The sequence below is a fragment of the Epinephelus fuscoguttatus genome, linkage group LG21 (assembly GCF_011397635.1).
Source record: "Epinephelus fuscoguttatus linkage group LG21, E.fuscoguttatus.final_Chr_v1".
Taxonomy (NCBI): Eukaryota; Metazoa; Chordata; class Actinopteri; order Perciformes; family Serranidae; genus Epinephelus; species Epinephelus fuscoguttatus.
In genome coordinates this window covers 22154762-22172382 of record NC_064772.1, presented here as the reverse complement: position 1 = coordinate 22172382, position 17621 = coordinate 22154762, and the positions used below count along the sequence as shown (strand labels likewise).

The window sequence follows — 17621 nt, the reverse complement described above, 5'->3', positions numbered from 1 at the left end:
TTTTTATAAGTTTGGACGACATACTGTACTATGACTTTTTTTCATGGTTTTTGAAGACATACTATACTATGACTTTTTTTCGTGATTTTGGAGACATACTATACTCTGACTTTTTTTCGTGATTTTGGAGACATGCTATACTATGACTTTTTTTCTTCGTGATTTTGGAGACATACTATACTCTGACTTTTTTTTCATAATTTTGGACAACATACTATACTAAGACTTTTTTATAAGTTTGGACGACATACTGTACTATGACTTTTTTTCATGGTTTTTGAAGACATACTATACTAAGACTTTTTTTCATAATTTTGGACGACATACTATACTATGACTTTTTTCATGATTTTGGATGACATTATACTATGACATTTTTCATGGCACAGTATTATTTGACTGTTGTGTGACATTTTTCATGGCTTACTATACTATGACATTTTTTAAAATACAGGACGGCTATTTCTTCTGACATTTTTTATTGCATAGTGCCTTGTGACATTTTTATTACTGTCTTGACAGTTTTTATCAATTTTTTATGGCCTACTTTACTGACTTTTTGACACTTAATACTCAGTGGTAGTGAGACCTTCAGAGGCTCAGGCCTTCTCATCGGCACAAAATGGCTCCACCAAGTGGTAAAATTATGGTTTGCAGTCACCGTCGAATTACATTCAGGGGCTGTATCCCAATTCCATTACATGTTAATTGTACACAGTAGGCACCATATATACAATCTGTCATTAGTTTGTGTTTGTTGAAGTATATGTGAAATTAATGTACTTCACATGATAAAATATATGAGCTGTCAGACATGAAACAAACACAATTAGAATCAGATTTATTGGCCAAGTATGTGTAGGCATACAAAGAATCTGACTCCCATCTTTTATTGTTCTCAATGTACATACATAGAATAAACATACAGCTTAGAACAAGGACAACAAACATTTGACTGACATAAACAGCACTGCAGAGGCTGCCTTCTGAGGCATCTTGGATCATTCAAACTGACAAGAAACTGTAAACTTCACAAACACAGCTCTTAAAAATTTAGATTTAAAACCTACCTTGTGTTTTCCAAAAATTTCCCTTGGCTTTATGCACTATATTGTGAAACTGTACATCAACAGCACATTCAAAAATCATTAACATGCACATCGACTTTTGGGGGTATATTTAAAGTCCCTGAAAATGTGGTTACAAATCTCGAATATTTCTCTGTAAAACAAAGAAAGTTAAAGTTCAGGGAAAGTGTGGATGGGGTTTGATCAGATTTGACTGACAGTGCTGGCAACATAAGCATGGAAATTCATGACATCACCTTGTTCCAGCTGAGTTTTGCCAAATTCAAATAACAAAAACAAACAGAAACTTGTTAAATAACCAAAACTGGTTTAAAATAGGAGGAGACAGTAAAATACACTGTGTGGTTCAAACTGGCAGAGAATTATATACAGTTTGGAGTTGGTACACAGCAACTTGTTTACTAGATTTATTCATCACATCCTGTCTCTGCTCCCTCAGCCTACATCCCCACGCCCATCTACTTTGGTGCTGTGATCGACACCACCTGCATGCTGTGGCAGCAGGACTGCGGTGTGCACGGCTCCTGCTGGGAATACGACGTCACCTCCTTCCGCTTTGTCTACTTCGGCCTGGCCGCCAGCCTCAAGTTCGTTGGCTTCATCTTCATCTTCCTCACCTGGTACTCCATCAAGCACAAGGAGGATCGGGCCGAGCGCTGGCGCCAGCACCTGCCTCCACTGGGCACCGTCAGCGAGCTCATCTGCCACGCCGGAGGCCACAAAAGCCACGCGCGCACCCGCTCCTGCCCCGTGTTCATCCCGCCCCGGCCGGACCCGCCCGCCGCCCTGCTGCTCAACCGTGGCCACAGCAGCCTCAGCTGCCCCGGCAACGCCCTCAAAGCAATAACCCCGCCCATCCTCTTGCCGCATCACCACAGAGGCTCCGCACACGTCTGAGAGCGCTCCAAGCCTCCCTCTGGGGTCCATTGTGACTTGTGCCTTCCTGTTTGTGTTTCTGCGCCACACAGTGTCTGCTTCACACCAATCAGACGCCAGGCGGGGCTCCACAGCTGCTGTAGGACTGACAGGCAGAGACACAGGTGCGGCCACCATATTTAAAGGGCTGCTCGTTGTTGTTTATAATAACAGGAGACTGACAGATTTGATTCTGAGCATATCATCAGCTGCAGCCACACACAGCATCCACACTGATGCTCAGACCTCCACGCGACGGTTGGGACGATGTAAAGACATGACATGGTGCTACTGTTAAAGGGCAGGGCATTAAAATCTCTGAACAGACAGATGAGTCATCATCAACACGGCCTCTAAAGCACAACTGATAAACCTGTACTATGCAAGATCCAGTGTACAGCTCCTCCCTCCTCAGTACTGTACAGCTCCCTCTGTATTACACATCTGTACCTCCTTTTCTCCCCCCTTCATTCTTACATGTCGTTGGCTCAGCCATAACCACCATCGTCCCTCACAGTCTGAGCTGTGAACATATCAGCAACCTCTCCTGTATTCGAGCCATTCCACCCGCTCTCCTGTCTGGTGTTGTTCGGACCTTCACAATTAAAAAAAACTGGGATTTCTAAAAATCCCCTCACCTCTTTTTTTAATTCCTTTTTCGTAACAGTGCCTCTCAGGCTGCCTCGGCCAGTCCAGTATACAAAGCTAGCTACCAGGGTACACGCTAGCTACCGAAAAGCCAGTCACTGTCCTCTCAGTCGAGCGACAGTATCCTGCTTCGTTGCCCTCAGCTTCTGTGTTCGGTGGACGAAGCTCCTCGCCTTGGCAAGGTAACCATGTAGCTTAAAGCCGACAAGCACCAATGGTACAGCGACTTCTATGAAACCTATGTGTCATCACACTACTTTGTTATTACAACGTGTAATAATCAGCCTCACAGCGAACAGGAGAATGGAACAAGAAAGGTTATCTCATCTCTGACCATGTGCTGAAGCTACTGTATGTCCAAAAGATGTGATTGTACTTGTAACTGGAAACGTGACAATGGAGATTTTAAAGAATGTTTGCAGCAAAATTTGACCCATTTTTAGAACACGACTTCCTCAAAGTGAAACAAATTTGTATTTAACGAAAGGATGCATCATTTTGGCTTTACATTGTAATGGCTTCTCCATTCTAATGGTCATCAGATGTACATAGTAGTTATCTTGTAGTCTAGGCTTTTAAGAAAGTAGTGCAGCAAGCATGTGAAACTATGAACCCCCCTTTTAATCAGCGAGAGTAATCTGATGTTGATCATTCAGTTCCTGGGTGTTTGGCGCCCTCTAGTGGACAGAGAGAAGATTGTGTGAAGGCCAGTGAATGTTGCTGTTTGTCAGACCTACTGTATAAAGCTCTTGGTTCAAAGGTTAATTATTTAACTTGATCACTGCACTGAATTCAGCACTCCAGTTTCCCAAAGATAAACCTAGTTTGGTGGTGAAGTCTACAATATTCAGAATAACAGATGCCATTTTTTTTATTGATTGTAATTTTATTTTACTTTCATGTTATTAAGTATCTTATGGATTTACCTTCCTTTGAATAGGGGAGGTGATGTTTGAGAAATGGAAGAGAAGAGGTGGTTTCCATGTTTAAAAAAAAACAACTTTTGTTCGATATCATGTTTTGAAAACCACATTTTCCTGAGGGGGAATATGAGATAAGTCTAATAAAGTTATTGTATTTTATATTCTGATCAGTACACCTTATTTTTAGTTACGTTTGCAAAGGAATGGAGAATCTGATGCAGTGAACACATCTTAAAAGTTAACGTTTTCTGGCCAAGATTGTTGGTATATTCTGCCAGGTGAAGATTATCATTATTAATAATAATAATAATGGCAGTGACTAATTTTAGCATTATTGTGACTTAGTACCTCAAATGACATATTCATAAGTGGTCATCGTGTAAATATTGACAAAGCAAATGAAGCGTATTATAGAGCTCACAAATAGTTAGAAGCATATTTATGAACTAACCCACGACGTCGTAGTTAAGAGACGAGGATAAGACTTAAAGCTACAAACAAAACAAACCAGTGGACTTGTCTCGCCGTGCCTGAGCAGTACTACTCACGGGAAGGGTTGAGTTCATCGTGTATGTGGGGGGAGGGAGTTGGGTTATATTCTCCTGTCAAGAGGAGAACACAATGGAGTTAATTTAAATGCTTATGTTATGCTACCCAGAATGCCCTTCTCTCCATCTGTAATGATTCTCTACCCTTCTTCTAGCGCTCCGTATTCATCACAGCCTCAAAAGAGGAATACCAATGTAGGATTATTGATCAGGTCCCCCTGCCTGTGTGACTGGGAAGTTAAATGCAGTCCCTGCTGAGTCATTTTACAATTAAAGGAATACTTCACCCCCTAAATGAAAATTCGTATATTTGATACTCACCAGGTATTACACTGGATTCATGAGGAAAAGTTTGTTTTTCTCACATGCTTTCATGGTGAACGGAGAATCCAAAAACAGAAAGTTTGTGATGTATTGAAGTCATTGGGGTCCACGTTTAACAGCAGAACTATGTCAAAAAACCTGTGTCAGCGTGGGTTTTCTCCAGGTACTCCAGCTTCCTCCCACAGTCCAAAGACATGCAGGTTAATTAGTGACTCTAAATTGTCCGTAGGTGTGAATGTGAGTGTGAATGGCTGTTTGTCTCTATGTGTCAGCCCTGTGATAGTCTGGCGACCTGTCCAGGGTGTACCCTGCCTCTCGCCCAGTGTCAGCTGGGATAGGCGACCCCCCCCCAAAAAATAATACTTTACAAACTCTCACATCACTTATACAGTGTAATCCAAGTTTCATTTACCCAGTTGGATGCTCAGTACTTGAAAAACAGCCCTTTCTGACAAGGAACTTAACTAAAAGTGAAAATTTCAAGGAGATAAAATTAGTGTTTTTGTCAATGAAGTCTGGCTTCATTGACACAGTTTCACTCTCAGTTAAGTTACCCATCGTAAAGGACTGTCTGATTGGGAAGAACTGAGCATGTGACTGGATAAATGAGACTTGGATTGTACTGTATGAGTTTTTTTAAGAGTTTGTCAACAGATGTCTTGATATAGTTTTGCTGTTGTTAAACACAGACTCCTATGACTTCAACTAATCAAGAATTTTCTTACTTTTTTGGATTCTTTGTTCACTGAAAGTATGTTTGAGTAAAGTCATGTTTCAATGGATTAAAATTCTCCACTTATACTAACTGAACTTGATCACATTGCTAAGAGTTAATCAATGACAGGGTAGAGAATCATCCAGTAATGCCACACAGATCATTAGACACAGTAGACGCAGGGATGTCTGCCTCTACTGTGCACCTACTACTTGGTATTCAGTGTCCTGCTGCTCAAACGCCTGGACTACTACTGACACAGACGACTTCAGGTTGACTGTAGATTTGCTTTTAACACGTTTTCCCTTTCATCAGTATTTGAACCGAAAGTGAATTTCCTGGACAGAACAGAAGCTGTATTCTGAAAGTCGAGCTCTTATCACTTTTGTTCCTCAGGAGCAGAAGTCTAATTGATGTTTGTGAACACTTGGTTTACAAATGCCTTGAATACTTGATATTTGTCATTAAAAAATGGAAAAATCCACTCGGCTGGTTGAATTATTGCAAAGTGTTTGTGTGTAACGAAGGATAATGAATGTGGTGGGACAACATCACGGGGAAGGTTGAAAGGGTTTATTTGTTTAACAGCTTCATGGCTTTCCTGAAACCAGAGTTGTTCTAACACTTGTACGCACACTGTCGAGAAGGAAAAGGACAGCATCAAGTTTTTGCAGAACCATTTTCTAAAGGTTAAACACGGGAATACTTAGCTTATGCAACGTCTGCAGAGTATTTCGCTGACTGTGCTGTCGTAGATAAAGCTGTAACAGAGCGTGTTGAAGGGACTACACAGTTACATTCAAAATGAACTGGCCATGTGCAACACTATACTCAGGATTATCAAAGCACTACATCATACACCACATGAGGAATGGTGACAGCTCCAAAAAAAGTTACACAATGAACATGTTCTATCTCCTGCTGATTGTGAAAGCATTTGCTTATTAGTGAGGATAGTTAACTTAAAGGGACAGTACACCCCAAAATTAAAAATACAGATTTCCCTCTTACCTGTAGAGCTGTTTATCAGTCTAGATTGTTTTAGTGTAAGTTGCTGTGTTGGAGATATCAGCTGTAGCAATGTCTCTTTCCAGAAATCATGACCTGGTTACTCAAGATAATACACAGACCTTGTTGTGAGCGGTTTCATGTAGGAACTACTTTCTTTCAACACCCACCAACCGTATCACCGCTCAGAATAAAGAGTGTGTTCCAATACAAATACTACCATTAGTGTGCCAGGAAAAGATTTAGTATGTTAAATGCAGTACGCCAAAAATACCAGGATGTTCTACTATATCCATGGCATTTGTTTTATCTCCAAGGTAATGGATATAAAAGCCAGAGGGTCAAAGTTCAGGGTGTGATGTTATGAGGAAGTAGTATGTCCCGACCGTGTGCACACTGCATGCAACAGTACGTTCTTTTTAAGGGCAGCTGCAGTGCCTACTAAAAGTATAAAGAAAAAGTATGCGACCTAGCGCCACTGAGCTAACTAAGGTTGCAGCTCAGCCGAGGAGGACGCCATTAATGTTCACATAGATATCATGAACATGAGCCTTTCGTCCATGAGTAGATGCACACTTCCTTCTGTGTGGTGATGTGATTGGCTGGTGTAGTTCAGTAGAAAGAAAATAGTTCCTACATGAAACTGCTCACAACAAGGTCTGTGGATTATCTTGAGTAACCAGGTCATGATTTCTAAAGAGACATTGCTGTTGAGTTTTTCCAATGTATTTTTTTGGCACTTTGAGCACCACAAGCAGAGTGCCATCTAGTTCCATTATATTCAAGACAAGGCAGACATAACGGCCGATATCGCCGACACTTGACACCTCACACCAAAACAATCTAGACTAATAAACAGAGCTACAGGTAAGAGGAAAACTATGTGTTTTTGATTTTGGAGTGAACTGTCCCTTTAAATCTCCGCAGAGTCAGAGTCAGAGGGTGAACTGTGAGCTCAGGCTGTCTCATGATTGTCTAAACTCTCTGATGCTATTGACGCCATATGGCAAGGAGGTAAAAACAAATGCTAGAAATATTTTCCATTTGGCAACTTTAAAAATAAGATTTGAGAAACAGATGTTGTGTATTCATGTCGATTCTGTAACTCTTTCAGAAGCGACACTCCAACTCTTGTCAGTTTTTAAAAGTAGTCAGTAGAAATAATCATTTCATAAAATCTAATTTCACAAATTGACACAAATTTCATATCCACACACAAGGTCATCACGTGGAAAAGTTCAAAAGTGCATTTGGGGTCAAATTTAACCTTTATCTATACAGTGAGTGGGTACCATGGTGACGAAGCTTCCTGTGACTGGGCAGCGTTGTGATTAATAGATGTGGAGCGTACCGAAAGCTGACTCATGCTAACTATGTATTCAGATGTTGAAATGGTTTCACCACTCACACTTGTTTTTCATAAAAACATATATTAAAAACATCAATGGTGTTATCCATATGGAATTAATCATCTTTAATCCCAACACTTAAGTTTAGCTGCATTAAGGCTTTTTCTTTTCTAAATATATATTTGAAAAAAAACCCAACATAACACTGTTTACTAATAAATGTAGGCACCTGTAAAAAAATAAAAAATAATTTTAATACTCATTATACAACTCTGACTGACTGAGGTGGCATCACTTGCCATCGCTCTTGGCAAGCTCATCTCCCAATCACTGTGTCTCTGTGTCTCTATGGCGACCAGCAGCTCGTCGGCTGGCTGGCCAGCACATGCGTCTGCCTCAGAGGGTCTGATTGGAGGGTTGAGGCAGAGAGCCGCTGCCCTCGTAGTCCAAGGTGAGGGGCAGCGCTGACTGAGGCAGCACCTGCAGCACCACCCCGACACTCTGTGGGGTGCTAGTCTGTGTGGTGGGGGGGCTCCCGGTGGTGCTGGTCTGCACCTTGGGCCTCAACGTCTGCGGGTAATAAGGGAGGTAGCCTTGAGCCTGGAAAATGTCCTCCTCGTCTTCGAGGTCCAGGCCAAGCCGCTGAGGGTTGGCTGCCTCTCCCTGGCCCAGGCCAGGCTCCAGCTGGGCCTGCAGGCTGTTGTGAGTGCGCAGCAGGTTGTCGTGTTGCGTCTCCAGCTCCGTCATCCCGTTCCCACTGAAAGTCTCTCCTTCTATCTCCTCCAGCTGCTGCACCCACGTGTCGCTCTGGAAGATAACCCTGTCTCTCCTTGGACCCGATGGTAACGCTGGCACCGGTGATGCTGACATCACAGGCATCCCGTGTCTGCTCAGAAGCCTCTCAGAAAGGTCATTGACAACAGATTCCAGTTGGCCTTCCAGTGTGGTCCTGGGTGTGGGTGGTGCTGATGGAGTTTTGCTGGGGGCGGGGGTGGTGAGGCGAGCCTCTGCGGCCAGGCCCGGCCAGACATTGCTGGCTGAGGCCGACTCTTCTCCGCTGCCTTCTTCAAAGCCTCCACCCCCGGCCCCGGAGCCCAGCTCTGGCAGGGTGGAGTCGTCAAGGGTTCGGTTGAATTTGTTAAAAACGTGTCGCAGTGCAAACATATTATCTACATCCTTCCGGAAGTTGGCCCAGTTGTCTGGGCTGGGGCTGTAGTCAGGCCTACATTCATAAAGGCTTTCGTTAATGCTATACAGATCCTCCAGTCCCTGCCAGTTCACCTCCTCGTCTGTCAAGTTGGGCAGCTTAACCCTGTCGTCCGTCCCATAGTGGCTGTGTGCTGGCAAACACAAAGAAACAGGAGACTGTGAGGATCTGGAGTGGAAAGAAGAGTTGACTCAGACACCATGCAGTCATGCCCAGCCTCCAGCTCTCACTAAAGCAGCCAGCTCCATGGGGTTTGAGGCCCCAAGCAACACACACACGCACACACGCACACACACACACACACTTGCACACAAACACACGCACACACACACACACACACACACTTGCACACAAACACACGCACACTTTCAAGCAGCATTCAATAAACTAGATAAACACAGCACTCACACTAAGCTCAAGCCATGAGTAGTGCAAACACATGCTGCCTCAGAAATTCACATTAGAAAGACAGACTGAAAAAAAAAAAATTTAATGATCCATCATAACAGACTAACACTGAGCTGCGCATAAAAATGGAATGGCACAGTTAATGAAAGGACGGCACTGGATTGAAATGCAAAGTCAGGCAACCTGGAAAATAAAAGAACAGCAGAGGAAACAAAAAAGATGGTACACAAAACAAGAAGATGCTCAGGGAAACAAAAATGAGCTGCTGGATGGTGTATCCCCAGAAAAATAAACTCAAAATACTATCAGAAAAAAGATGCAAATAAAAAGGAAATTGCAGCAAAGGGCTCAGTTTGATGTCTGCGAGTAAAAACTGAGGAAAAGAAGCATGAGCGCCACTTTAGGTCGGCTTTCCTTGTAAGATCAGCTGTCTTGTTAACTACTGCAGCTACAGGATGGAGATGGTTTGACGTAGGCTTTAGGGACTCACAGGAAGGAGAGGCTTGGTCTCCTCTTTGACCACTTTCGATGCTGCTGTTGCCTGGTAAGCAGGTGCCAGAAACAGAGGTCAAAAGGGCAGAGGTCAGTGGTAGGACAGAGAGGTCACGGCAACTCAAGTGTCCACTCTACCACTAGCTAATGGCCATGAGTGAATGTGAGAGGCATCTGAATGTCATGCTATGCTGGAACACTAATGTGATGGTGATGGTTTATATATGGATATGGCTGATATTGCATGGAGGGTGATGTTAAAGGAGTAGTTAGGCATTTTTGGGAAATGTGTTTCTTTCAAGAGTGAGATGAGAAGACTGGTACCACGCTCATATCTGTCTGTGGACACAGGACACAGTTAGCTTAGCATAAAGCTACCTGTTGACTGTTGACTGAGGCCCTGTTTACACATATAGAGATATTTTTAAAGCAGATATTTTTCTTCTTATTACCTGGTACCTGCAGTTATTCCACAGGCTAGTTAATAACATGTCGGGCAGGAAATCCAAAGTGTGGGATCATTTTGAGAAGGTGAAGGACGAACCCAAGGTGATATGTAAACTCATCTTCATTGGTCGACTACAAACATGACGTATCATCTGAAACATGGAAGTAGCTACATGCCCATTAGCCCACAGCGTCATTAACAGGCGGCTCGCTCAGTGTGTGACGTGCACTTGTAGATAAAATATAGGCCTATATTAATGAAGGTTCATTAGTACGGTTTTGTATTTCTCTGTAATGTAGCACAGTGTTAACAATGTTACTGATACTATTCTTTCTCACACCTTCAACTCAAACCATTGTGTTGCCCCGCCCAGAATATATAACTTATATAACTTAAATTAATATCGTAAACATGCAGGCGACTAGTCGACTAATGGCCCTAAATGACAACTATTGGTGGACTAGGAAAATTCTTAGTCTGGGGCAGGCCTTCTTCACACTGAGGCATCTGCTGCATCTGATGTTTTTGCTCCACCTCAGCGTCCGTGATTTAAAATCCGCCGGAAACAATGGTTTTGCATCACTTGCATTTCTCAGTGAGGTCCTTCATCCTTGAATTAAATGCAAATCAACTGATGAAATCTCCAGTGGGAGAATGGTAAACTTTACTACCTTTGTGACAAGGTCGACTGCTGAACACAGCTAACGTTAGCGAGCGTTTAGAGTCGTTTTTGTGCTTTAATGTGGATGCAGATATTTTGTAAAACAAAGGTCGTGTGGACCAAATTATTTTTTAAAACACAGGAGAAAATATCCATCGTCAAAATTATCTGTATATGTGTAGACAGGGCCTAAAGCTTTATATTTAGTGTACAGACATGAGAGTGATGTTGACTATTGCCCAAAATGTCTTAACTACTCCTTTCAGCTATCATGTAGAATGTGATGCATGAGTTGGGATGATACAGTCTCATGCATTGTCATTCCCGTGCACATAATGCCTGGGGCAGGTCTCTAGTAGAAGCTCATATTCAGCACCTCCCTGTTTGACTTTTTAGTTTTCAGTCATGCTATTGTAAGAATAGCTAAAAGGGTGAATATCCGAGTCCGTATTTCAACATGGGCAGCTGTTATAAATGTTGCACTCTCAAGCAAAGGTGTGAAATGATGCGGCAGAGAATATCTGAGCTGCTGATTGGATGTTGGAATAGCTGCAGACTGACGTTACACAGCAGATAAAAGTAAGGACAGACTGTGTGCACAGAGGTGACAACAAATGAAGCTGCTTTAATGAGAGAAAAAATAATAATCATCTGTTATGACTTGTTAGCGTGTCCCCAGCATGCAGCCACGGATTAAGCGCCAGCAACTCCATGGATGGATGTATTAGTGGTAATGAGGCAATTCGGGCCCATGCAGGTGTTAAAGAAAAAGCCACTGAAGAGAAACAAAAATTGGTGGATACCTGTGTGGCTCATAGCTTCCTCCATCTTTACCTCCTGATCGGGAAAATAAAAGCAATCGGTTGTTAATGCTTTGATTCAGGGAGATACGGGAAGGGAGATAAATAGATCATTCACACTGAAGATTTCTTCATGCACAGCTGCTACTCCCTATGGAGAAATGCAATCATTGGATGATCAGATTGAGGAGGGCAGGGGTGAGGAGGAAAAAAAGATTTGGATTTGAGTGGAGGAAAAAAAACAGGGTGGAAGAGTTCATACGATTGGGCTGGATGGAGAGATGAGGATTGATCAGAAGTGAGTGGTTTGTGAGGTGTAGAGTTCAACTGGGTTTCCCCTTCAAAGCAAAACACACAAGGTTATCCAGTCAGGTGATGGTGGTGGTTGAGTCACACTCCGCAAATAGATGCAAGTAACTGCTAGATCCATTTCACCGAGATACTTAAGTCTTAATAACCTATTCATCCAACAAAAACATCACTTGATGCAACCACAACAGCAATTTCATTGGTCCACGGCGCTGGCACCGTACCCGAGCGAGGGCAGCCAGTACAAGTAAGAGATTTTAGGCTGCTATGTGACATGTGTTGGCACGGCTTTGACAAGTCCGCCATGCCAACACTGAAACACAATCAGTTTTCTCAGAGCAGCTTGGCCGCTCCGGTGCTCCACTCTCCAGCTGGTAATTACAGACATTAAGTTTTTATCCTCAGGACATAAACAGCGCAGCCAGTTCATGCCACACACGAACCCCACAGCTCGGGCCGCGCGGCCTTCGGTCATCGTGGCATTAGTTATTAACCGCCTCCGTCACCGGGATGTCTGCTCAGTAAGGATGCTTGGACTATGTGGTGGTAGTAAAAATACATTGGGGCTGATTATGGCAGTGATGCATGACGGGCCCAAATAAAATGACAGCCTCAACTGCTGTGATGACAGCATCCTCCAAATAATATCTCTAACACTCAGTGAGTCACAACAGGGATGATGGCCAGGACGTACAACTGTGACACGGCCATCTTTTTTTATTAAAGAACACTATGAGTCAAAATGCTAGAACTCAGTGTATGTAAGTGGAAGGTCCTGGGCTGGGGAACAGAAGTCTGAGTGTGTGTACATGTGTGTATCAAGAAAACATTCAGAACACATCGACAAATGACACGTAAGAGTTGATGATGATGTGGTGATGATTCATTGACCTCCACCTGAAATTTCAGCATACGTCACCGAGTAGATCATCCCCAAACACATGCAGCATGCAGATATGTGCAAAGACACACACACCAGAGACTGAAACAGATAATAGAGACCCAGCAGAAGACTAGACTGAGTGTTTTTTAAAGTCAAATTAATTCAAATTTAAAGTCACAATGCTGATTTAACCATTTTAGATCACATCTATGGCCATACTTTGCACCTACTTAACAATATATGCAAGAAAATAAATCTATTTCCTCATATTGTTATATGAAAATCCAATCATGTTTTCTTCCTGTAAAACAAAATATGACTTGCGCTTGCTTGTGCAATCAATCTGCCACTTTTGGCGGCACAGAGCTACAATTAAGTTAACCAGCTAGCAACAGCACGCCATGTAGGTGTGTCGCCTTTTCCACAAAACACCATTGTTACTGCCCTGCTGGCTGGAATATTTTCCCATTGAGGATTGACAGCTCTAAATTATACATTATGCACCACTGGGACCTTACTGTTGTGGCAAATCAAACTCCTCCCAGTGTTATATCCCACCTGCCTATCTTGTGCCACATCTTGATATTGACGCTATATACTCTCAAAATCATCAACTTCAGTCTAATTCTTCTGCGTGTAAAATCTGTTTCAGTCTCTGTTGGCATAACAACCACCACTAAACCCAGAATAATAGTCCAGATGTCCAACGATTTAAGGACAGGCAGGTAGGAGACAACAAACAGGCTAACAGTGAGCATTTTTACCTGTGTCCAAGCCTTTTGGGCGAGGGTTACACTGCTTGTAACCTTGACAACTCCTCATCTCCATCAGCTGGGCATGGAGAGAGTTCAGTACATCCCGATCCACTGTGTACACTGCGTTGGTGAGCTGCATGGGGAAAACAAAAACAGAAATTTAACACTCAAAGAAAAAAAACAAAAAACATTTGTTTTAGTGTCATGATGTTATATTTGCGTGTTTATCCATGTCCAAAAATAGCAGGATGAAATTGCATGTTGCTGTTCCCACATAAAAACTTTCAAAATAACCAGTTTTATAAAGCAGGGACCAATAAAAAGGCTTTGAGAGAGGAGGCGAGGAGACACAGATGGGACACACTGAGCTGAATGGCTGAAGACTGATGTTCACCCACCTGGTAGGGGTCACTGTTGAGGTCAAAGTACTCCAGGAAGCCGGTGGAGAACTCGCAGAAGAGCGTGTTGTGGCTTTCGTTGATGGTTCTCAGGCACCAGTAGGTGTTGTTGTTGGAGCTGGTGCATGCGCAGAATCCACCCACTAAACAGCAATCGAGATTCATTGTAACAGGAGTCAGTTGTAATGCAACTACAGACCAATCTCTTAACGGATCTTACAAATTTTGAGCAAATGTGCTCAGTGCTCATGAGCAAGGCATACTCACAGTCATAACACTGACTCAACCCCATCAAACTAGCATTTTTCCTACTAACAATGTGTTTATAGTGGTGTTTCTTATTCAAGGAGAGGAGAGGAAGACCTAAGCCTGATTTATAGTAGAGTGCTCAACACTTCTGATGAGTGTTGTTTGACAGTAATTACGCAGTTGTGTGTTGTTTTGAATTTACGCTTCAGTCATCTTCTTTTTTTTGTGGTCAGAATCCATTTCTGTCACATTTAGTGAAGCATAATCTGCACAGACAGCTGTTTAAAATTGCTGTAAATGTGTCTTTAACCGTATATACATCGATTAATCTGCTCCCAGTCTGTCTGTGAGCAGCAGATTCCTCTCACTATGGCGAAATAAAATTCATGAATCAATAAATACAAATATTGTTGATGTCGTCCAATGGAGCTGACATGAAAAATAATTTGGTTTCAGTAAATGTCTGTTGTCAGTCAGCCTGGTGAAGGCAGGTTGGCTGACCGCTGTCTTCTCAGCTCTCCAGGAGCTGCTGCTGATGGACGGCTGCTTACTGTGGCCAGAGACGCTGAGTGCAGGTCGAAGTCGGTGTGGATTAAAAACTACTCTCTCGATGGGGATGATACTAACACTTCCAATCACATTGTGCAACAACATATGACATTGTCTGTGGCATAACAAAATTCTCCAGGTATATGGTGTTGTGCAACACATTTTTGTGTTGTGCAACACATTTTTGTGTTGAAAATACATTGTTTCTGTCGAGCATCACTCACTGAAAGTGATAAGCGGCCTACCATAAATCAGGCTTCAGGAGCTTGAAGTCAGTATACATACATGTCCAGAGGGGAGCAGTCTGCCAGTGGTCATTGTTATGTGTGAAACAAGTGAGGCCGGGCAGGCTGCAGTCGTCTCCCTTCCTCTGCCTCTTCTTCTCCTTCCTTTCCTTCTTCCTTCTCCGGATCTCGTTGTACAACTGTGCCTTCCCGTCAATTTCCTGCGCTGCCTCCCTGTGGGCAGAAACGTGAGAGAATTACAAAACAGTGTTGATGCAAAGATGACATCAGCCTCTACCCTCTCTAATGCCAGCAACCACAGTGGTGAAGGATCTGGAGGGGACTTCCAGAAGGCATCGCCGATGCCAGGATGTGACAGTCTGTTTACTTTCATGTTTAAGCTCTTACTAGGTCCAATTTTCTCTGGGATGACATTCTAGCCACTGTCCCCTCTTCCTCCCTGCCTGAACGCAGAACAGGCACAGCAGAAAAACAGCTGCTTTGTATTGGCATAATCTGTTTCCAATGTTTCCTGGTGCAAGTTGATCACTGTGTTTGAGGGATTGACTGATTTCCCCTCTGTTGAGTCATACTAGCTTTCCATGCGACTCAATCACTTCCAGACACACATAAAATAGATCCCTGGCCATGCATCTGCTTTGTCATTTAAACTCCATTCAAGGACCAAACACTGAATAAAAAATTCTACACAAACATCATCAACACATCCAAAACACACACATGCTGGGCTGCTCATCTGGGATCTACACAGTCATCTAAATGAAGGTGAGCTTTATGTTTAAACCTGACATGCAGTGACCATGCAGATTATTAGCAATGGACAGTCAAACAGCATTTTCACACTTGATCCATTGCAAGTCATGGTCAGTTTAACAAATAAGGAAGGGTGACACTAAATGGGGCAAACTCATAATCAAAGGGGAAGAGAGACTCACTTAAACGGATGGAGGTGATCATTCCTGTTCTTCAATCTCTCTGCCTTGTTTCTGTCTCCTTTGTTAAAATAGCTGGTTTTATAAACAGAGAAAGAGACTAAGGACCAGGCAGAAAACTTTTTTAGGTGTGGCCTCCTATAGGGTTTTGCATCAGGCAGGCCTAAAACAAGTTATAGATACCTTGTGGGAATAACATGAAAGAGAGAAACATATTTCTGAGGTGAAATTTAAAAGACTAACCTCTTCTTTCCACAGTCGCACTCGTCCGGTCTTGTCCTCTTTAGGTGGCCTCGTACTTCCCGGAGGTTTTTGATTTTGTCTTGAAGTGCTTCAATCTGGATTTAAATATGTACACAGCAAATGCAATCAATTATCTTTTATCTGTTTTGACAAATCCTTAACCACAAACAAAATGAGCAACCTGACCTGTGTACACTCACCTCATGGTCCACATAGCTCTTATGGTCTTTCCAGGCTCTGGAGGACTGATAGATTTCTCTTTCACAATGAACACTGTCATTCACCAAGATATAACACCTGAAACAGAAAAAAACAGTCACATGCTGCTCTTTTGGCAGACACACAGTATATATGCACGTGAAGTCTTTCTTACTTGTGGGTAACTTTCACAGAGTTTGGGTATCCCACAGCATTGGTGTCATCCGCCAGCATTTCCTCTGAACCATCATCTGACCCCAAATTAAAGTCTGGGTCGTCTGGGCTGTAGTGACGCTTGGAGATGACGCGGCGGCGGACAGCTGACTGATCGTCTGCTTGGAGGTCAATGTCATATATCTGACCCTCAAACTCCACAGACAGAGACCTGGTCTGCCGGGTGTGGACAAAACGTGGCTGATAACCTATAAACATATAAACTTGAGTCAAACAATGCCTTTATGCTCCTACTTTACTAGTTAGGTACACTTATACGACACCTTACTTCAGTTTTACTGATGAATCAAACTGTTTCTGACATGAAGTATAATTTTTGGGCCATTTCTGGAACGCATCCTAATCATTGTTCATATAACCTAAGAAAAACTGAGACAAGTCGCTAACCCAAGTTTGAGGGTGTGGGCATTTGGGTCTTTCTACTGGTTTGTCTTGGGTTGTATTAGTTCATATACAGTAGTTGACCTTATTAACCCCATAAACAGATGGCTGGTTTGTTTTAAATTGAGTCAAAATAACAATTTTTTTGCATGTGATTACTGACCCAATGGTTTGTCTTTTCGCGGATACTTGGTAAACTTTATCCAGTACTGGGCAGTAGTTTAACAACGAAAGCAACAACCTCTATGGTCCCATACGACTTCATGACATAATCAAACTCCATCTTTGGATGTTGTTTCGATTGAGAGAACCGCAGCTGCAGAAACTTACGCTGTGCCTCCTAAATCTGTAAAGCCCATGTATTTTCATTCACACGTCATGCTGTCAGATACGTCCTTTGGCTTGTGTGTTTGTATTGCCTGGAAAGTCCTTAATGTATACACTTGTAAAACACGGCTTCAGTTGCACCTTTTCTAAGCGACACTAGAGGGCATCAAACAATTCAAAACCACAATCCTGACAGCACACTCACACATATAGTCTCACACACACATACGCAACACAGCATCCACAGAACAAATTGCAGTACTTGTTGCAGGATGTTTACTTTTTCCATGCATATGTCTCCTCTTAAAGCATAAATAATCAGTTGCAGGAAGTCAAGGCTTGAGCCTTTGCAGACTTATTTTTCTTCTGGTATTGAGAGACATC

The 17621-nt window shown here is 42.7% G+C and overlaps 2 protein-coding genes across 6 annotated transcripts in view; one reads left to right on the top strand and one right to left on the bottom strand.

Annotated features, from left to right (window-relative positions):
• The window catches only part of LOC125881855 (solute carrier organic anion transporter family member 5A1), a 74772-nt gene extending 71039 nt beyond the window's left edge, over positions 1 to 3733 (top strand). Inside the window, exon 11 of the mRNA XM_049565253.1 lies at positions 1528 to 3733. Coding sequence (XP_049421210.1) covers positions 1528 to 1985 — 458 coding nt within the window. The 3' untranslated portion in view covers positions 1986 to 3733. The remainder of the gene's footprint in view (positions 1 to 1527) is intronic.
• A 1986-nt stretch (positions 3734 to 5719) lies between these two features.
• Positions 5720 to 17621, bottom strand: part of sulf1 (sulfatase 1) — a 97126-nt gene continuing 85224 nt past the window's right edge. For 2 of the 5 annotated variants that reach the window (XM_049565245.1, XM_049565246.1), the window contains exons 14-21: positions 16471 to 16717; positions 16298 to 16394; positions 16098 to 16192; positions 15858 to 15929; positions 14963 to 15135; positions 13880 to 14022; positions 13491 to 13614; positions 5720 to 8858 (exon numbers count right to left, since the gene is read on the bottom strand). In XM_049565245.1, coding sequence (XP_049421202.1) covers positions 7915 to 8858; positions 13491 to 13614; positions 13880 to 14022; positions 14963 to 15135; positions 15858 to 15929; positions 16098 to 16192; positions 16298 to 16394; positions 16471 to 16717 — 1895 coding nt within the window. In that variant the 3' untranslated portion in view covers positions 5720 to 7914. Of the gene's footprint in view, positions 8859 to 9623; positions 9675 to 11537; positions 11572 to 13490; positions 13615 to 13879; positions 14023 to 14962; positions 15136 to 15857; positions 15930 to 16097; positions 16193 to 16297; positions 16395 to 16470; positions 16718 to 17621 lie in introns of all 5 variants that reach the window. The other 3 variants (XM_049565248.1, XM_049565249.1, XM_049565247.1) reach the window with 3 other exon arrangements.